Source organism: Eumetopias jubatus, unplaced genomic scaffold (assembly GCF_037043125.1).
Source record: "Eumetopias jubatus isolate StellerSeaLion01/CBP00866 unplaced genomic scaffold, mEumJub1_p1.0 scaffold_1, whole genome shotgun sequence".
NCBI classification, from domain to species: domain Eukaryota; kingdom Metazoa; phylum Chordata; class Mammalia; order Carnivora; family Otariidae; genus Eumetopias; species Eumetopias jubatus.
Genome location: NW_028274807.1, coordinates 45,467,892 through 45,490,562, shown reverse-complemented (window position 1 = coordinate 45,490,562; position 22,671 = coordinate 45,467,892). Strand labels below are relative to the sequence as shown.

Here is a 22,671-nt window from a genome sequence, read left to right as displayed (position 1 = left end):
TCAGGGGTGATAATGGCAAAAAGAAGCACTGTGGCAGAGTACTTTCCAGGGACACAGGCGTTCTTTTTTTTTCTTTTTTAAAGTAGACTCCACACCCAGCACAGAGCCCAATTCAGGGCTTGAACTCAGGTAACCATGAGATCAAGACCTGAGCTGAAATCAAGAGTTGGACACTTAACTGAGCCACCCAGGAGCCCCTTGGGACACAGGTTTCTTGACTTCTAATCGAAAACTATCAGTACAGAACACCGATAAACACCATTAGTCATTAAGCTCCTCTATGAAACTTATTTTTAATGGAATAATTCACAGTAGCAATGAATGTAACGTGGGCACAGATGGTTCATAACACATGCTGACCCGCTTCAATCTGCCTTTTGAGGCACTGTCTTGTTAGAATGGGACCCCCTCCAATGGGGTAGGTTCTAGGATGACTATTTTGAGCTCCTGGGTTGGGGACTTCTGAATTCCGGGGCTTGACAAATGAAGCTGGGTAGGGCTGACTACTACTGTTTTGAGAAAATAAAAAAACTGCTCCAAAACTTGTTTCCACAGGGTACAAAATTAACAGTAGCCACTCAGCAATCATGAATCCCTCCTTGCCTTTACCATGTAGGTGTGTATATGACATGGGAAGAGGGGGTCCACATGAGTTGGAATAAACATTTTATACATTTTAGTGGATTTGTAATATGTAAAAAGACTAACATTATTTTATTCTTAAACTATTATGTGAAGATGAATTGGGCAAGAAAATTTTCAAATTCTAAATGTGGCTTTCATTCATATAGATGTGGCTACTCAGAACATGCCTTTAATATACCTGAATGGGAGGAAGAATAAAATATATAGAAGACCTTAATATTAAAGACAGAATAATAAATTATTACATGACGACAGTTCAAAAATCTGCTTAGCTCTTTTTAATAGATTAAGTTTTGTCTAAGAATCAATTTATATATACATCTGGGATATTTAAAAGCAGATGTTATCTGAGAAAAATGAGGAAACGTCAACCTCACTTTCCCTAGATTCCTCAAGATGGGACAGAGATGAGTTCCTACTACCTGTAGATAAAGTTAAACAATTAACAAAAATGAAAAATGGTAGAAGTAGTGAAAAAACAAAGTTAATTGTTCACTTTTTTTTTTTTTTTTTTTTTAGATTTCACTTATTTGAGAGAGAGAAAGCACGCCCATGCATGTGCAAGCCAGGGGACGGGGAGCAGAGGGGGAGGGCCAAGCAGACTCTGTGCTGAGCAGGGAGCCTGATGCAGGACTTGATCCCACGACCCTGAGATCACGACCTGAGCCAAAATCAAGAGTCGGATGTTTAACCGACTGAGCCACCCAGGTGCCCCTCAACTGTTCACTTTTAAATGGAGACATGATACTTTTCTCCTACAGTTGTCATATAATAAAGTGTGTATGTTGTATTACAAGCATAATATTTTCTTACAATTTTTATAAAATAATCACAAAAAACTCAGAAAACAATGCAAATCATGATCTAGTTAATGGGAAAAACATTCAGATCCCAAAAGGAAGAAAAGGGAAAAAATATTTAGCAGGGTTAACAAGAAGGGTATGTGTTCACAGATCAGAGCAGACTACAAATAAATATGACACAATAAAAATATATCCAAAACACATTTGTTTTTCAAGGGCCTAATAATTTTTTTAAATTGAAAGATAAAGAATTAAATGATTACCAATATGTCAGACCAATTTTGGATATGTCCTACATATCTAATACATGGCACAGTCTCTTTTATTTCCATTTTGGCTAGTGTAGCCATCACTTATGATTTATTGCCAGAAACTGCAAAGTCTAAATCTCTAAATGTAGATTCTTGAGTGATCTTAGGCCAGTCATTTAATGCCTATGAATAAAATATTTTAGCTGCATCTTTTGCTAGAATAGCATGAACAAGATTTATGATGTTACTGCAAGTAAGGAGACATCGATACTTTAATTAAAATGAACCAATATCCCAAATAAACTATCATATCAGCAAAGAGACCAACAATGTTTCTAGAGGAATTCTAGCACTGGGTTGACAATGGCAAATAAGCTATGAAGAAAGCTTCTTGTGATTTTTATCTGCCAGGATACAAATACAAAGGCACATCCCAATGCAGTCACAGATTTTCTGGGGTACCTGCCCCAGAAACTGCTGACTGAGACCAGGATAGTAGCAATGATTGGTTACAATCGGGTTTATACTGAGAGGTAGTTGGGGGGCTCCTCAAAAACAGTACAGGGCCAGAAGGTAACCAGTGTTAAAAATCCTTGACTTGGGAAACACACAACCCAGGCTACTTCTTTAATGAAGGACTCACTGTCAAGATCCTTAACACAGAAGATGCACAGAATAGAGAATAAAAACTGGGGCTCTCATTCATGTTCAAAATTTGTAAAAATAAATAAATGAATAATTTTATTTTGTAATTTTTATCTTCTATATTGTGTTTAGAATACTAAGTGTTTTGAGAAACCATTTTCTACGTTTAACCTACCTCAAAATCTCTAATACAACAAGTTCACAGAAAAGTGAGTAGTGACTAATATTTTTTATTTTACAGTACCTTCCAGAAGGGATGTAATATTTTTAGATTAAGACACATTGTTTTTGCTTGGCTTGGGACATTTTTTTGTGATCTTCAAAAAATAGACTATTAAATCAAATATTGTAGATATAACACTCACACTCCACCGATGACACGAATTGATCCAATTCCATGAAAATCCCCATTTTTTAAAAACTTAGGGACAGAATCTATGTGTTCACTAAACTCTTTGGCATGTCCATGGAAGTGAGGTTTTTCATAAATAATAACCTGAAAGATATGAAAGAAAATTACTTAACATGCTCGTTTTTTGGAATAGACACAAAACTCATTTACTTAAGTGAGACTAAAGACATGAATAGGGGCCAGGGGCCACTGTCCTTTTTATTTACAATATAGCATGCTGATAGTCACAAGGAATATGTGAGTTATTATCATAAAGATAAAATATCTTAATAGCATATTTCTCTCATAATAATATAGTCAAATATGATTCCATTGTTCTCGTTACCCAAATTCTAGGGCCATCTCACAGGGCAAAAACTGTCTTATAAAGGATTCTTAAATTAGCTAAGTTTAGCTCTCTGTTTGGAATTTAATACAAACCTGCCTTGTATTTACCGGAATTTCCCCTCTTAGAAATAAAAACTCTCTACAGAGGTTCTAGGACACAGTAATAAATTATCTACTAGATTGAGAAAACACAGCTGCTTCTTATAACACTATCTGCTTCTATGGCAATTGCTATTCACTGATAAGAAATAGATACACAAATTCCTGAATCTGAATATAAAACTTTCTAATAAGAAGTGATTGCAAAAATTATGGTGTTTTTTTTTTTTTTTTTGGATACTGGATTCATATGGGTGGGGGTAAGTATAGTGGGAAATCCATTCCTAGCATTTCATTTACTTCAAATTTGGATTGGCACAAGTATGTCTCTTCCGCCATTTTGGTGCTCTTTACTTCCCAAGTACGACCTGCCTGCCCTTAGTATGCAAAAGCGACAATGGTAATAACGGCACTCATCTATCCACACTCTTATCACCTGGTCCTATTTGTGGCTGATGGCATACGTGGCGTACAACCAGCAAACAAAGGCCCCATGCTTAAACACACTGAACAAGTTATAGCTTCCCTGTCTCCAAAAACTGATAACATTATACAACTGAAAAAAATACATAGTACTGCTCCTGTTTTCCACATATTAAATTTTCACAGGATGCTGTATTTGAAGTGAAGTTTTATTTGAGTTTAATACTTTCTACATATGCTGAACCCAATCAGACTAAGAAGCAGTAATTCTTTGACAAGTAAGCCTTCACTAACATCTAAAAACTTCATCTGATCATCTATGATAGCTATCTCATTCATATACCGCTACAGCCTGTCAAACTGCAAATAGTCCAAGGAAGACCGAGCCTGTCACACCTGAAGAGATTGAGACAGGAGTCACTCAGAAAGTGTCAGAGCTAATTCTGCATCTTTCAAGTCACTGGTTCGAAAACCTTGGCTTTGTGTTATCAGAATCATGTGGGGAGCTTTGAAGACTTCTGACCATACCCCAGACCAAAACAGTATCTCTACGAGTGGAATACAGGCAGTAAGTCTTTGTTTAAACTTGGGTATATACGACTCCAACAAGGAGCCAAGATGTATTACATACACTCAGATACTAAGTTTTAAAAGATTCCAACTATGTGATTAAGAGCACTGTGGTCAATTTGATCAATTAGGAAGCCCCCAGAAATGGGACGGTTGGAGGAGTTGTGTCTTGTTCTGCAGGACAGGAGGACGGATGATTCTTCCCATGCCTGCCTCTGGAAGTGCTGTAACCTCGTCAAGCAGAGGTCTGTTTGCATCTTTGATCACTGCACTGGTTTTCTTCCCATCTCTTTTCACACATATTTTATAATTCCATTTCCTTTTCTTTCCCAAAATGTGCTTAATCCTGGTGCCACTACCGCTCCAGTTTTCACTGCCTCTACTGTTCCCTTCAGATACTTATACTTACAAATTGCCATCTCTCTGACAGGAGGTACCTACCCCTTCTTCCAATAATCCTTCATCTCCTTTGTGAGCATTATTCCCAAATGTCTGATACCTCCACTAGAATGTCAAGGTGCCACCTCTACTGCCCCTCCCCACAAAATCAAAAATCAAACCTATCACCTTTCCCTCCTGCAGGTGTTTATGGTGTTTGACTGGGTTGTCAGCAAGACTTCCATCCTTGCATACTGACCCAACTCGCCCTCACAGCATGAGTCCTCAGTGGCCATTTTGTGCAGTCACTTCCCTCCAACATCCACTAACTAGATATTATTAGCATGCATTCTGCTAATTTTTTACCTTAATAATTCAAAATACTTAAAGATTAACACTCAAGCTTTTTAGCCTGCTATAAAAGACCGTTTTTAAGACTCACCTTCAAGTTCATAGGCATTTCCACTTTCAGTCCACCCTTAAGATAAGAAATTTTAATATTAGATACAGAAACATTCGGAATATTTGAAAGTAACTAAGTGACATATGTACGTTATAAAAAAAAAAAAAAGATTAAAGGTTATATACCAGCCAACTTTAAGTTGTGGTAAATTTTAAAACTGAACTACAGAACCCTACAGTAGTCAAAACCAAGTCGGATGGCTCATCAATGTAGATGGGGCAAGAAATCTTTAAAATATACTTTCCAGATTAAAACCATTACAAGGAAGGAAACTGAGCTTTTTAGTCCTCAAGCACACATGAGTGAGTAAAGATTTAATCGCCCCCTGCAGAGTGTCCCAAGAAACAAAGTGGAGTTGCTAGATTTAAAAACATCTCATTTGGCAGAGTAGATTTCCAAACCATTGACCCTTCATTTCCTCCGGACAACTGCTCAGGCTTTCTAAATTAGAGTGCGTCCCCTTACAAGTTCCAACAACACTTTTTATCATACTTAACTATCTTTGTGACCTCAAGGTTGTAGAGCATAAAAGGTAACCCCTTCCCCACACAACCTAATTCCAGAATTTCCTGTTTTTAATGTCACTCCACACTGTGGTATTTCTTAAAATTTCTTAGTTTTTCCTGGTTTTTATTTTTTAAAGGCACAGAACAACCAAAAATGGTTTGCCACATAGCTAACATTTATTTGAAGAGTTTGCCCTCAAATAAAAAATGTTTGCAACAAAAATACTGTATGCATTTATTATCTTTAAGAAAGCAACCACTCACAGAACTGTCCATTTATTATTAATGCTGAGCTTATTCATTACTGTGATGGAAAATCATAATTTAAAAAGAGGTTTTCTAATAAGCATCAAAAAAATTCAGAACTGTATTCAAAATTTTCACAGAACAGTACTTATAAGGAAACTGCATGCATTGTAATAAACTTAGCACAAAGTAAATTCAGGCATTTGCCTTCTAGAAAACATTAAAATGTCTTCACACAGATATTCTCTATGATATAGAGGCACAGAAAAATCATGTATAGATTGCTGATCCAATAGCACACATATTCTTTTCCCAGATAGAGATTGCATAAGCAATCCTACCATGGTTATTTTAGATTCAAGGGCATTTTGGAAAACGCCAGTTTTTAAATTTGCTTACCATTTGAAGTGGATGCAATGATTTCATTTCTGTGGCAGAAATCTCAAAGAGCCCATGGTCTTCCTCCAGAACTGTAGCTTGCCCCTTAAAATTAATATCCGGGTAGGCAAGCCAACTAAATAAGAAATGAATGGTTTGTTAAAGTATAATAGGAACACTTCAGTCTGGTCTTACAACAGTTAAAAGTAAAAAGGGCTATCAAACAAACAAAACCCCAAAAACCAAAACAAAAAAAGCAGAATTACAACCAGTAAAACACATTTGAAATGACTTCACTAGACAGCGTAACAAGAGTTAATGCGTTACTCAGTACTTATATTCAAACACTCTAAGTATATTATACGTACTCCAAGCAGTATGTATTACTTTTCTTAGAATTTTCTAATATTTTGGAGTTGTGACACCTTTGATTCAAGCAGACTATAACTGGAAGCAGAACAGAACCCCCCCAAATATCTATACCAACGATCATCAGAGCAGATAAAAAAGAGTGAAAGACAGAAAAGGAATCCATGTTGTAAAGGTATCACAGATTTGTGATTCATGCTAATCTGGAACTAAATTAAGACTCAGCTCAGTCACACCCATAGTCCAAAAGATACCTTTGCAATCAGAAAGGCCTGCTATCAGACCCATGCTTACAAGCTGGTAGCCTGAAACAAATCACATAATTCCTCATTTATAAAATGCGTAGCTCTACCTACCTCACAGAAATACAATAAACAAAAAAAGCACCACGTGTCCAGCCCTGTGGAGGCACTCAGTAACTATTGGCACCGAGACGCTCTTGAAATAGTTCAAGCACCAGATATTTAGGCCGGGGACATGCTTTTATTTCTCAGTCCCAAAATTTGGTGGATGAAAACATGATGAATGCATCTATCAAGAACTATGTCTGCGGATCTCTATCTGCTCCTGTGAGTCCTACATCAAAGACTTAATTGGATCCAAAGGAAGACAGAATCTGTTTTAATCCCTGCAATGGTCTATCTTGAGTATCCAGGGGCATAAATAAAATCAACTAAAACTTCACAAATAAGTATGTCACCCACTGAAATTTGAAGTAAAAAGTTAAATTTGCTGGCCATCAATCACTGTAATAATGAGAAACTGATACATACACTCCTGACTTCACAGTGAAGGACACAGATTTGGGGATATTCAGCTCTTCCAAATTGGGGACTGCTCGCTGTATATGCATAGGACAACAAGCTGGGTCCATCTGTGGGCGAAGTTCTATCTCTGGAATGCTGCAATCCTGGAAAAAAAAATTGGCTTTGAAATCATCTGGAGACAATTCCATATTCTCAATACCCTGGACACACAATTACGATTATTCTCATTGTTCAGTTGAATTTCTTCACAAAAACAACATGAAGGAAATATTATTTCACTTAACCAGTTTTTTAAAATGAACTTTTTTTTCTAAGAAGTTACACTGATAACATGAAAATTATAAATACTACTGATTGAAAGAGTATTGCTCAATTTTTTCTGCTTTGTTTTTAAAAGTCTTGTTCTATTAAGCAATCAATGTTCAGTTACCAAACTCCGTTAGTGCCAAAAGTCTGTAAGCCTTCCTTCTCAGAAGCGTAACAAAGCCATAAGAAGGAAGGGAGTTCAATAAAAGCTGATCTCATGGGGGATATAAAAATAAACAACAGAGAAACACTACTCCCTCAGTGTGTTATCTAATTTACATGGACAAAAGAAGGAGGATCAGACGCGAGGGTAAAGGAAACCCGTTTTCCTACTTGTGGGATTTTATTTATTTTAGTCCAAGTTGGTTTAAAGAAGAAATTTGACCCTACCCTCCATCACATATTCACTGCCACGATGTCTTGTCAAACCTTCCTTTAACATTTCACTTACATATCTCTCTTTTCTATTCCCACTGTCAAGGCCTTTCACCAACGCTAAGACTTCGATCATGGGCCCGTATCTCCCGTCAAGTGCTAGCCACGATTCATGCAGCTGGGCATGTTAGAGAACACCACTTTCCTCATGACACTCCTTGGCTCAAAACCCAAGCATATCAAATTTACATTTGTTTGCCTTTTTACAACATGGCGCCAACCCAGTGACCCACAGGAGGCCCACGCAACTCTTCAGTCATACTGGTGTCCATGCTCTCCCCACTCCCTTTTTTATACGGCCTCTCTTTGTAAATGTTTCCCCCACTGCAACTAAAGAGAGAATTTTCTATATTCTTACCTATGAAAATCTTCTAATGGTCAAGTTCTAACACAAAAAAGACCTTACCTTTGATTGTTAGGGAATCAAAGCTACCATTATTTTTCCCTTCTCTGAAATTACAGATGTGCTTCTGTCTGAACACACTAACTCCGTAATCATGAGTTTAATTATACAAACTTTCAGTAGCGTAATCCTCCCCTAGGACATTGTGAAATTCAAGTGATTATGCTTTAATGAAACAGGTAAATGCAGTAACAATCAGAGGTGACATTAGGCTGAACAACTGCATTTTTTATTCTAATCAGTTTTGCCATTTAGAACTGCAATTTACTGATTTTTTAACCCTCTTCCAAACTGAGTTTTATTATTAATCATTCTTAATCATTCTTATTAATATGTATAAGCAAATTAATTTATTTTATTTTCAGAAAGCTAGTTCTAAAATGCAATAAAGAGGCATAACCTAAAATATCCTTTAAAGTTTAAAAGTATATTTCTGTTTAAAATTTCATTTAGTCAGAAACGTCCACAACAGTCACCTGTCAATCTTCAAGGCTTTTGTTTGCTATTAATAATAGAGTGCTAGTAACATTATTTAAAATGCTGCCGTATTAATGTTCCCCCAGGGATGTAAGTTACAGTAACAGAATACATAACTAAATGTCTCACACAAATAAGTTTCCTCTGCATTGTGTTATACAAACAATGCATGGGTGGTGTACTTTAAAAGGGAAAAAGCTAAGAGGCATTTGAGTCTGCCACAACAGAGAAGGAAACAGCATAATGGAAAAAAGCATAATGATGGCTAAAAAATGGAAAATAAACAAAAAGAAGAATGCTTATGTCCTTAGCCAGAGGACCAGTTTTTTTCTCTAGTTAACTAAGAAAGATTTCACCGGTTAAGTTTTTTCTTCTTCATGGTGGCTATTCTCACGGAAATAATGTCTCTCTCAAGACTTGCATAATTCTTGATGGACCGAGGCAGTAAACACTAACAACTGAAGGGTACTTTATAGTAACCTAGCAACAATCAACAGTTTATTCTTAGTAAAGTTTGTATGGCTTCCTCCCCAACTTTTCTAGTCATAATAATAACTTTACAAACATCTTGACGAAACTTGCAAATTTAGACTATGAAAACCTTTGTAGGAATGGAGGCAAAACTACAGGAGAGAAACAGTCAAGAATGGATTACAGTTAACAAAAACAATTAAGAAAACCTAATGGACTCCACCTCACATAAAATATCTTCAGTCCCTGATCTAACAGATCTCTCTCTTCTCGGCAAATTAATGAAGACAAAACTGAAGTAACTTCTGACGATTAAGAAAAACGTCATTCCTTTAAAAAAAATATTAAATGCACTGTAAACAGTAATTTGCAATATTCACTTCTAATATTTGAGAAAAGAAACACTTGACTCAAGAATTACTGCGATGCTACCTCACCCCCAATTATTTCTGGGAGCAAAGATGGCCCTTGAGCAGAATCTACAACTGCTGCTAACTGATGGTATCCTCTGCATCTATTCACAGCAAACTGAAGACATCACCAAAGTAGTATCTTTAAAGAATACCAAAGTTTTGACTACTCAGATTCGAGCAAATAAAAGAGGGTGAAGCAAGATAGTTCTAGGCTTAGGCCTAGGCGAATTTGGAATGGTAACAGTCCCCATGAAAACGAAGCTATCAGTAGGTAGAATTTTGACAAGGTTGTAGAAAGGAAGCAGTTCGATGCCCGATTCTTACTTTGTAAAATGTTTAGAACAATGCTAATGCTTTTTCCATTCGATGCTCAATAGTTTTTCCTTCCTCACTGAAAGTTGCTAGCCTGTTCAAGACATGAGGGCACTCACACTGCAGTTTAAAAAACGACTCCAAGAACAAACACTGGAAAAAGGAAAAAATGCAAGCAACACTTTTTCTTTTAATATAGTCTAAGCAAATGGCAGGTGTGCAAATACTCATTTATATATCTATAATCAACAGCCTGAGGTTTTTTGCTTGATATTATTGTGGTTGGGCTTTTGGGTGGTGAGAAGGTTGCTGTTTTCAACAACTTATCTTTTTTCCCCACTGGGCTTGGCATGATGCCTGACATTCACAAAAAAAGCACAAAACCATTAAATTACTTAAGTCTTAGAACATTCTACCTACAAACTATTCATCTCAATCAGTTTCTAGTGAGTTAGCTAATTAAATGAGCACTCAAATGCTGCTTGCTGAGCCGAATTGCTCACAGTTAAATTTTTTAGTGAAAACGAACACTGCCCCTCAAAGCTGCAGCCACATCCATCTCCTCATAGTACCACCAACATTCACCTTGGCATCTAACACGGGGGGCTCTGCCAAGAACTTTCTCATGTTTTCCACCCACCTAACCCCTGTTTATTCTCTCAAGATTCCAATCAGGTGCCACCTCCTCCAGGAGAGGTACCCCTTCTTTGTGCAACCCTAATGGCAGCGCATGTGGTTATGTGACTCCGCTGTCCCTCCTTCAACTTTAAGCGATCTGAAGTATGAGATCGTATCTCACTTTTATTTCCATTCCGTGTGCCTATTACAGTATTGGGCCCAAAAGCAAAACATAAATTTGTTAAGACACAGGCTTGTTTGCAGTATTCCAGGAGGTATTAATTCACATAAAATACATGCAGATACCCCTTTCATGATGGCTTTTTCTGTATGCTATCTGCAACTATCAAGAACTTAATAACATCGGCTCAAATCATTGTGATAGGGTCCACCTTAATTTGTATATTTAAGCATATAAACAAAATCTCCACAACTTGAAAAAATATAGCGGCGCCTGGGTGGCTCAGTCGTTAAGCTTCTGTCTTCAGCTCAGGTCATGATCCCAGGGTCCTGGGATCGAGCTCAGCATGGGGCTCCATGCTTGGCTTGGAGCCTGCTTCTCTCTCTCCCTCTGCCCCTCCCCCTGCTCATGCTCACTCGTGCTCATGTTCTCTCTCACACGCACTCTGACAAAATAAATAAATCTTAAAAAAAAAAGAAAAAATATGTATCTGTGACTGTCATATGCATAACTGTAATAAGTCATGTGCTCTTTTACCACAGAAGGAACTCTTTAGAATACACTGGGAAAATTCTGTCCTTATCTGCGATCTGTCCTAATCACTAATTCACCTCTCCTCTAAACCACCACAGCACTTCTCGTGAAATATTTTATTATATTGGGAGACCTTCCTCATGCAAGTATTAAATAATATTTTCTAAGCAGAAAATAAAAAAGCAATACACCTTTCCTTTCTCTCCCCACTCCTCCTCTATTTTTCACCTAACACTCATCACTCACATACACACACACACACACACACATCATGCACCATTTCATTTTATGGTCCAGATTATAGGTAACATTTTAAATTATCATTCACTCTAATACTTCATATGCATAAGTTCAAAAGATTATCAATATGATAAAGATTAGCAAAACTAGCACAAATATTAGCAATCACCTCTAAACACTGCGAGGCCAAAGTACAGCTTTACTACAAGACAAATAAAACAAAACAAAAATTAGGGAAAATCCATGGTTTTGTTACCTTTAAGACACGTTTGATAGAACCCAATACAAAGTCTCTCTGTGGATGCTTCCTGTTCTGAAGGATCCAGTCATGATTTAACACCTTTTCCCCTTCTTCCAGCACACATTTCTGACCCTGGAAATGTGGCTTCTCATACAAAATCCAGCTGAAAAAATATAAAAGCATGATCAGTTATAATTAATTTTCTAAGAAATGAGGCATAAAACAAATGATACTTAATCCAGACTATCTCACCTACCTTTTAAAAGCTGAGCTATTTTCCACCATTAGCACATAATTCTATTTTTGAAACAATGATATATGCTAATGTAAGTATAGATAAGTAGCATAAGAATAAAAGTGCATACAAGTTGGAAATATTCCTGAACATAATCTATGCCTATGCTTATATACATGTACACATGCACTTTCTAGATGGTATATAAACAAAGCCATACATTTCTATTAAAACAGCAGTTTAATAATTCCACATTTTAAATAAAATGGGAGCACATACATCCCATTTTATTACATGAAAACAACACTACACCATACCACTTACATCATGAATATTGATCAGTGAGTAACTGAGACACTGGACAAAGAAATTTTGGCTCCAGCATGTCCAAGGGAAATGGTCAATTACAAATGAGGTTTTCCCTCATTTTTACACCATACAAAGAATCCTTCACTTCTTGACTATGTCAGCTATACAAATGACTCTAAGTATGTGGCCTTCACATTCCTTAGCATCCCACAAATTTTGAACTCACTTTCAAAGCTATGCTTCATTCAATTCATGCCTTTAACTCAACTTGCCAAATCTAACCTGCTAATAGTGTAGTTTCAGGATGGTACTGATTGTATATATATATATATTAGGTCTCGCTACTTATAGCTGGCTTTAAGCACTAAAAACAACCTATATTTTCTGTCACAGTAGATAAAGAGAACAATTAAGTTATAAAACACTAATAATGTTTCAAAATATTCTGTCAAAAACCGAGGAAAAGGAATGTGACTTCAATAAAAAATATAAAAAGCATAAACAGTAAGAAAATACACTTAGTTGGGAGAAACATGCTACAAAATTTTAAGAGATCTCTTACCAGCCCCTTACAACTTTTATCAGTACCCCATTCGGAAAGGACCATGATGTAGCATCAGGAATACTACAGTAGATCTCTTGCTTATATTTACTTCCATGGAGATCATAGATAACCATCTGCAACATATAGTAAGTAGGCACAATAACTAATTTTAAGAATGCATTTAAAATTCCAAAATGCCTAGAATGTAGAAAATAAAATATCCTAAATATATAAAAGTAATTATTACTTTAGATGCTAAATCTGTGAGTAAAATAATCCCTTTTAAAGTCAGTTAAAAGTATTTACTTTAAACTCCCCAAACCTGAAAGTAACCTTACTTTTTTTTTTTTAAGTCAACCCTGTACCCAGTGTGGGGCCTGAACTCACAACCCCAAGATCAAGAGTCGCCTGCCCTCCCAACTGAGCCAGCCAGATGCTCCTAAAATAACTTTACTTTTCATATCTTAGTCTATAAGAAACTTATGCTTACTGGGGCGCCCGGGTGGCTCAGTCAAGCATCTGCCTTCAGCTCAGGTCATGATCTTAGGGTTAGGGTCCTGGGATCGAGCCCCACATCAGGCTCCTTGCTCAGTGGTGTCTGGCTCTCTCTCTCCCTCCCTCTACCTCATGCTCTCTCTCACGCTCTCTCTCAAATAAAATCTTTAAAAAGAAAACCAAACAAACAAGAAACTTATGCTTACCTTCCCAGGTCTTGGGTTACACCTCAAAATTTGTTTGTTAATATTCTGAAATAATAAAAGTGTAAGAAGGAAGCCTTAAGAAACATCAACAGAGAGATATATAGTTCAGTTTCTTAGCAGTCACAAGTCTAATTTAGCACATATTTACTTAGGGGCCATTAAATGCAAAGCACACCTCTAGGTACTACAAGGGGTGTAAGGGCAAATATAAGGGAAAATGATGTGTTGTTTGTGCCCTCAAGAAGCTTATAGCTACAAAGGGGGAAAAAGATAGATCACACTCACATGACTCTTCTAAGTGAAGGACTAAGTTAAACTACAGGTAAAACACAAAAAAGAAGCCAAGTGATGGCCATCAAGGGAAACGGCACCATGATGGAGGTCAAATGATGGCACAGGGAGGCGCCCAAAGGCTTGTCTGAGCAAGTGATATGGAGAAGACCTTGAAAAACAGGATTTCAACTAGTGAAGCAATGTGGCAGGTTGGGGTCAGGGAGTAGCAGAAAAAAAACTTCCATGAAGAGAACATACTGAGGAAAAGTACAGTGGTAGGAAACACAGGGTGCATGACCAGAGCATGAGGAGACAAAGCTGGACAAACAGGACCTGGGTGCGTTGGAATGCAGTGAAGATGTTCCCTGTGACTTGGTAGGTGATGGGGAATCATTAAAGAAAGATTTCTTCAAATCCCACCCTTTCTTTTTTTAAAGACTGCCTTGCAAGCTACTGGTTGATATTCAAGTATATAACTATCTGATACTATGGCTATTCAAGGTGAAGATACAGGTCTTTGGAATCCTAGAGAAAGTTCCATGATCTTGGGAATGCCAGAAAGGAAAGTCCCACGTTAAATGGATATATTCTATGTTAGACATTTAAATATTTCTAAGGCAAAGAATACATATAACTGAATTTCAAGGCATTTTCCAGTTATAACGCTTTCAGCTTTTTCTTTGAATTAGGCTGTTCATTGCCTTGCTTTGTATGAACAACATGAGCAATTATAGTGAGAGGATACTGTGAGGTTGTCACTTAAAATGTTTTAAAATATTAGGAAATATTTTACTGAGACACACAGGTTCAACGGTTCCAGTAACAAATTCCCCATATATACTATCTTCAGAAATTCAAATGCTATCATTTAATTTAGCTTGAAAACTATATATTAGCAAAGAACTGGGAAATAACCTGCTTCTCCCTTATGCCTCTTAAATTCTGACTAAGCAATTTTGTTTTCTCATTTTAACAGTCCAGCTAAAATACAGCAGTTGTGACACACTTCAGTTAAAGGATAAAGTAACCTCTGATATATTTTTAAAACAATCCTCACACAACCTCAAAACACTGATTTTCTTAATAAGCTTTCAGATCATTTTATGACCCAAAGCACTACCTCACTAGTTAATAATCAAAGTAACTTACCTCTGTGAACGGGCTTAATCTGCCTGAGATGTCCTGAGCACGAAAGTATTTTGACACTGGTTCCTGAAAAATCCCACCAAATCGGGCTCCCTTCTCTGAGGAATGGGTTTTGGAAGTCTGCAAATACTGATGATAAGCACTCTTTAAAGAAGAATGTAGTTTGGAAGTAAGGTCAGATTTTTGTAGAAATGAAGCCTTTTCTGGCCACAGACCAACTTGCAGATTGGAGGTAGTAGGTTCATTTGACATTACATATGAATTCTTAGAAATTCCAGTCCTTTCCTGGCTATCATCAGGGTAAAATGCGATGGAAGGGTCTGGCCGCTTGAAGGCTTCCTTCCTCCTCGCTCTCAGGCTTCCTTTATGTAACGGTTCCTCCTCCTCCTCCACGTGCTCCTCCTCCTCTTCCCCTACCCCCCGTCTGTCTTCATCAAAATTCATCTTCAAGCGCTCTGATACGGACTGCAGAAGGGATAAAACAGAAGAGGGCTGGCTTGCACTCTCTCTTGATTTTGTGGAGCCATGATGACCAGGCGAGACCTCACTGGACAGAATGTCCTCCTGAGAACTGTCATCCTCATAAATGGGAGACAAAGCTAAGGGATAAATTTTGTACCTTTTGGCCTCCACTGATAAGAACAATTCCGAACTATCACTATCAAACGTCTCACCTAATTTAGTATCCTTTTCAAAATGATGGACGAGGTCAGTTCTGCTCTCAGACCTCTCGCACGCGAGAACAGGCATGCTGTCAGCAGATGTCTCAGGAAAGGAGAGACAGTGTGTTCTTCTTACTTCTGCGGTAGCGCACCTGTCCTCATCTTGAAGGGGTTCTTCATATAATATAGTAAAGGAAGAATTTTCTTGTTCATCCTGAGAAATGAAGGCCAAGTTAGATTCTTCTTTTTCATCGCTATAATTATCATCCCTTATTCGGTTATCTACTGCAATAACAGATGTTCTTCTGTCTAGCTTCCCTATGGTACCCTCAGGTTGAAAATCTGACATTGCTAAAGCTGGGTAGCCTTCATAATCCTTACTTAATGTTGGTGATTCATATCCCCTGAAATAGGAAGAGGCAAGTCTGTTGTCACACGCTATCAAGCCTTCCTTTCTCTCAGGGGGATCTCTCTCCATTTCTCCAGCACTCTCTCCACCAGCCTTTTGCGGGGTTTTTTCAGCTTCATATATGGGAGGCATGGCCTCTGCTTGTGTAACAGGCAATTCCAGGTCTGTTCTGTATGTTTTCTGCATGTTTACCATTGTGGATAACACTTTGTGTTTCCTGAGAGCCTCATCAGAATCTTCTGGAGATATTCTTTCCATTTCTCTTGGAGAGGGCATGGACACAATCATGCCAAGGGTCTCTTTAGCCTCTCTCTTACATGGTTTTTCCACTTCTAAGAAGGCAGGGACTGTCGCCTTGTGAGCTTCTTCCACTTCTGTTTTCCTAATACCCTCTCCAGCATCCTTTTGATAAGATATTTCCACCACAGGTACTGCAATCTTTCCAGTGATGCCCTCCACATCTTTTTCATAGATATTTACCACTTCTAACATAATGGGCATAACCTCAGTTTTGTCCAGATCCCCTTTAGCATCTCTTAGGTAAGTATCTGCCATTTCTAATCCAACAGGTATCATCTCAGTTTCAATATCCCCTTCGGCATCCTCTGGGTAAATATCTTCCATTTCTAATGTGGCAGGTATCACTTCAGTCTTTTCAGTAATCCCCTCAAAGTCTTTTTGGTAGGCATCTTCCATTTCTGACATAACCGCTGTGATCCCAGTCTTGCCAATATCACCTTCAGCATGCTTTTGGTAAATGTTTTCCATTTCTAATCCAACAAGGATCACCTCAGTCTTTACAATATCCCCTTCAGCATCCTTTTGGTAAATATTTTCCATCTCTAATGTGGTAGGTATCATTTCAGTCTTTTCAGTAATTACCTCAGCATCTTTTTGGTAAATATTTTTCACTTCTGAAATAACAGGCAGCATGTCAGTTTTGCCAAGATCTCCTTCAACATCCCTCCTCTTATAAGCTTTTTTCATTCCTAAAATGGCAGGTAATGCCTCAGTTTTTTCAATATACCTCTCAGCATCTACTTGGTATACCTCTCCCACTTTAAGAATGTCAGCTATTGGCTCAGTTTTTGTGATATTCAATTTGGCTTCCTTTTTATGTGCTCTTCCCATTTCTGACATAGGAGGGACTGCCTCATATTTCATAATATTCAATTCAGCATCCTTTTTGTTTGTTTCTCCCAGTTCTAACATGGAAGGTCTAAGCTCTGTTTCCCCCATATTTACTTCAGTATCTTTCTTGTGTACTTTCCCTACTCCTGATGTTGTAAGGAGTGTGCTTTTATTACTGTGTCCCGGCGAGCTTTTTTCAGATATACACACAAGACTATCAGACAAACTGCTTTTGGATGTCCCAGGTACATGGAGGTCATCATTTGCAAATGGAGGCCATTTGAAATTAAATACAAGAGTTTTTGTATTCTCTGTCCCAGTTTTGTGATTATCCACACAGTCTATTTCCACTTTCTCTTTAGAGTCCTCTTTGAAAAATAAATGTGTTTTTACCTTATTATCTAACCCTTTATGGGGTGTGTCTTCGGCTAGCAAAACAGTATCTGATTTCAGCAAATTTATACTATCAGACTGTCCAGCTCCATTTCCAGAAAATGGGGATTTTTGGTAGAGAACAATTTCTCTTCCTTTAATTGACTCTGTGTCATTAACTAAGTTACTTACAGAGAAGAATCTACCTAATACTTTATTTTCATTAATTTCACACGTGCTTTGATTTAGTGCCTGTTCAGACACCAAGAACTCCCTTAATGTATCATGTGGCTTAGCACTATCACTGTTCAGAATTTCTGAAGTATTAGCCTGAAGTTCAGAATCCCAGGTATCCTCAGTATCTTCAAAAGCATCATTTGTCAAATTTTCTTGGGCTGAATAAATAATCTCATTGACTAACTCCCTAGCTTGATCTTCTAACAAACAAGATAAATTCATTCTATCAGAATCAAAAAGGAGACTCTTCTCACCAACTGTAGGTGAAACACAGACCTTTTCTTCCCCTCGGACAGCTGACCTGTTTTCCATGCCCTGCTCTTCCAAATGCTCTGTCAGTTCAATCCCTGTCAGTGTCACTTCTGATGGGTTTTTCTCACGCATATCTTCTTTCAGAGTACCTGGATTCATTATGCCGTCTATGGCTATATGCTCCTGGCAGGTAGCAACTCTGTGTTTGGATTTTAATTCTTCCCTGACAGAGTTAAAAATTTCACTAATCAATGTATCAGCCTTTTTCAGTAAACCACTTTTGAGGTCCAAAAGTTGGTCATGTGCTCTCCTCCTTGCTTCTATGTGCTTAGCAGATGCTTCAGAACACTGCTGGCTTGAGCTGTTAACTGACGCTGGAGCCCCAGCAACTGCTCCAGTCTCTGCTTCCATAGGATTGTCAAATCGGGCAGCAGTTGGGAAATCAAGAGATCCCTTCCCAGTAGGATTCCCAAAATGTTCCTCAAATGGGGTCACTTCTGACCCTGTTGGGACAGATGTTTCCAATTCCAAATAAGAGCTCTTAGGGTACAGCAGGTTAGTTAAAGAGGCACCTTCAGGTGTAGCATCTATGGTAACTTTTACAGAACTGAAATTATTTGGGGGATTATGTGAACTTAAAACCACGCTAACTTCTTCAGAGTTACTGGAGGAAGACATGTTATTAATACTACCACTTAGGAAATGAGTATTTTCTTTCCTTCTATGAGATAAGGCTTTCTTTCCTGATATCAGCACAGGAGCATTATGAAAGTTTGAATCCCCAGATGCAAATGCATTTTTTTCCGAACTTCTATCAGAATCCAGAAAAAGTGAATTTACTTTCGTACTGTCAGTTTCTTGGAGTTGTGGAGAAGCACTAGTTAGGCTGAGTTTTGCCATTTTTGAGAAACCAGAAATCTTTCTAGTCTCACAACTATCTGAAGGTTGATGAATCACACAAGCACGGGCTTCGTAATTCTGTGCCATTTGCCTAGTGACTTTTTCATTATGAAGAGGAGGTAAAATCTCAGATGTATTACTTTTAGGAAAAGCAGGAAGATAAACTAAGGCTTCTGCCTCTGTTTCCTGAATATCTTGATATTTAGAGGCAGGAAGAGAAACTTCAGTTTGACAATTCTCTTCAAGGCCAGAAGTTGAATATTTTTCTTTTATTTCCTTATGATCCATCGATTGAAAACTTTTGTCCCGTTCAACCTCTTGGGAAGCTAATTCCAATAAAGTAAGCTTTCCTGGCATATCTGTAACTTCAAATGGAGAAGAAATTTTATCCTGAGAAATGTCTCTGGGCTCTGTTTGGGAAACAGCTATCTTGGAGAGGGCTATAGTGTTTTCTCTTCCAGAATACAACTCAACAGGAATACTGTTCTGACCATCAACTTCCACTTTTGAGATAATTTTGGCAATGTTAGGTTTGGTTTCCAAGGAAAGAGAATCAGACTTTTCTATGGTGCTCTTACTTGCTCTAGTGTTTGAAAGCATCAATTCTACTTTAGTAAGGTCTTGAGATGAAGTGGAACTGTGGTCCTCAGAGAGGCTTTCAGACTCCAATCTCGAGTCCACTCCAGTTACATGAACATCTATGGCTGTAAGATCTAGTGGAACGTGGCATTTTTTGACTTCAGGAAGAACTTCCTTGGATTCAAGAGTTGCAGAGACATGCCCGAGACGAAGGCAAGCAGGAGGCCTCTTCCCATCTGCTGCCTCAGCACGATTTGCCACGTTTTCTTCTTGACACTGACTAGGATGATTGGAAATATCAACAATGTTGACATCCCCAGTTTCAGTGAGCACAGAAGAACATTCATCCTTTAAAACAGGAATATCTAATTTGCTTGGCATACCAACTCTGGAAACAAAGGTAGGAGATGAAATACTGAAATCTGATTTTTTACAGTCAAGGGAAAAAGATGTTCTGACACCAGGTGATGCTTTGGCTTGTTGAAGACTCTCAGAATCAAGAAGAGATTCTGAAATGTGCTTTCGGTTAGGTTCAAAATTCAGTTCAGGTGCTATTTTACTTTCTAAGCGTGCTACAATGGCTGATTCACTGATGTGTTTTACAGAGGCAGGGTTGTTTTGATTTATTCTAACCATACGAGGCATTTTGCCATGTGGCCTAAAATCGGGCCTTCTGGCTTCTGTTACAAACAACTGGTCAGTATCTTTGGGTAATGGCTCAATTCTACCTTTTGGAGCTTTTATGAGACTTGAAGTTCTGGGTTCACCAACCAAGGTGTTTTCTGTTTCTTGTATGATTTTTCTAGCAGCCAAATTTTTCTGTGAGTCTTGGGCAGACAGTCTATTTCCTTCATTTACAAGTTCTGTGTCTGTCACAGCATGTCTCTGAAGAGCAGGGATGTTGGTGCGACTGGCAGCCTGCTTTGCTGAGTTATCTGCGGTTTGCTTGTCAGAACACTTACTCTCTGGCAACTGTGGATCTTCGCGCCTAATTGATTTATCTGAACTTGGCAAATCTGTACTTCCCTCTTTGGTAGTGTCACTCCCATCAGACTTCCTACAAGAGAAGTCAGAAATAGTGGGGCTCACAGGCTCAACATGTTCTCTTTGCACCAAGGTCCCAGCACTCATCACTGAACTGACGTCCTTCACTGTAGTTTCTGTTGTAGTTACCCCGTGAAAATCTAGACTGCAAGGAACTTTGCTACTGTTACTTCCTGTAAACAACGCTGAACATACCAAATTCCTGTCAGTCTGAGAAACTCGTGCACCATTTAAATGGTGCTGTGAGTCAGATTCTCTAACAGTGGAGCTGGATTTAGTCCCAGAAGAAGGGGATGGCCTACTTCTCACAGGTCCCCCAGGATCATTTTTATTTAAAACATCCTTAGAAAAAGCAGTATTGGGCAAATCTGGGTTGTTTGTCAGATGGCTTTCTGTGTTAAGATTTACTTTGCTACAATCAGAGTCTTCTGACAGGCCTTCGAGCAAATGCCTTTTCATAGATACATCTGTGCTAGCTGATGACAATGATGACACCATCCTAGCCTCCGTCTCACTTCCAGGACCAATATGGATGCTTGTACTAGAGTCAGAACTTTCATTTTCTCTGTCCGAGGGAGTCACAGTTTCCAATGCAGTCTGGTGCTTCAAATATTTCCTAATTTGCCTGGGGCCTCGATATGTTGCATATGTTACTGACGGCCTCTCTGGTTTACCATCTAGTTGTCTGTAAAAAGCAACAGCACAACAGTATCAGGAAATACAGTTAGTAACACTTAGCAGTAATCCTAGAAAGTATGGTAAGGTCTCTCAAATTATTCCTACTTTTAATATGTATTAATTGGTGAAGGAAATCCTAAAATGTTGTAGTTAAACCTGTCTTTATTTAAAAAAAAATAATAAAGATTTGACAAGCAGCATGTGAATGTCAAGGCAGCATGAATGTTCGAGCTTTAGAACCTTTCCCCCTTACCTGATTGTGTACATCTCTCTCACTGTGGTTAATGGAGAGAATATGGGCTGACAAGTCCGAGGCTTGGGTTTTAGTTATAATCTCAAAGGAGTGCTCTACTGGAAGGAACTATACTGCCTTTATGCCTCATACTGGCAAGTTTCTGGATATGTCACTGAATTCTCCACCATATCAGAGCATCATAGTAAGCTTCTCTTCCTTTACTCTTAGATGTGAATTTAAAGAGCAACTTTGAGCACATAGGGGGAGAACTTCTCCCCCTCTCATGTTATAGTAGTAAGAGAACTAAGGTTACTAGAATAAAATTCTGCTTCCTATCTCATTTCCTATTTCTGTAGACATGTATATTTCTTTGTGTAGCCATTTCTTCAGAATTATTTTATCGATCTTTTGAGGAAAAAAAAATACTGCAGCCTGTTGAGAGTTGGTTTTAAGTATAAAACTTAAAGCTTTGAAAGAAAAACCAACCAAACAGTAAAATTTCTTGTAATTTATTCAGGCTTCTGGATCTTCATATATTCTAAAGGCTCTTGTGATTTCTGAATAATTACTATATTTTGATACCAGATTTCACCAGTAATGCTAATTTACATACATGGATTTTTCCATGTATGTAAAAATCCTCTCATGTTAAGGTCTTCAGATATTCAGTCAGTGTAGTGAGTATTAAAATGCTTGCGTAAATGCAGGAATCAAAAAGGACTTCTAGAAAAAGTTCTCTACTTCTTCTCAGACCCTGCACAAAGTTCCTCGGCTCTCAGCATCCACCTTCCTTTGGAGAATCTACCTCTGGGAGTTCTCATGCTATCTGATGCTGCCTACTAGCCCTTCACACATACCCTCCCCTTCAATCCCAGCCCCAGAAAGAAACTCTAGCGTCTTCTAAGACTTAGTTCACGAGTTAACTCCAGAGCAAACCTATCCCAAGGCCCCCTTCCTGCTAACAGGGAAGTTAGCCTTTGATCTGTGGGTGCACAGAGCCCTGAGCACAGCATTTGCCATATTAAATTATAAAGATCTAGGCACTTATTTA

The 22,671-nt window shown here is 38.1% G+C and overlaps 1 protein-coding gene across 1 annotated transcript in view; it reads right to left on the bottom strand.

Annotated features, from left to right (window-relative positions):
• Window positions 1–22,671, bottom strand: part of CRYBG3 (crystallin beta-gamma domain containing 3) — a 106,317-nt gene that overhangs the window by 43,491 nt on the left and 40,155 nt on the right. Inside the window, exons 4-11 of the mRNA XM_028119149.2 lie at window positions 15,125–21,392; window positions 13,703–13,747; window positions 13,020–13,135; window positions 11,929–12,076; window positions 7,289–7,425; window positions 6,168–6,282; window positions 4,996–5,031; window positions 2,710–2,840 (exon numbers count right to left, since the gene is read on the bottom strand). Of these exons, the coding sequence (XP_027974950.2) occupies window positions 2,710–2,840; window positions 4,996–5,031; window positions 6,168–6,282; window positions 7,289–7,425; window positions 11,929–12,076; window positions 13,020–13,135; window positions 13,703–13,747; window positions 15,125–21,392 (6,996 nt within the window). The remainder of the gene's footprint in view (window positions 1–2,709; window positions 2,841–4,995; window positions 5,032–6,167; window positions 6,283–7,288; window positions 7,426–11,928; window positions 12,077–13,019; window positions 13,136–13,702; window positions 13,748–15,124; window positions 21,393–22,671) is intronic.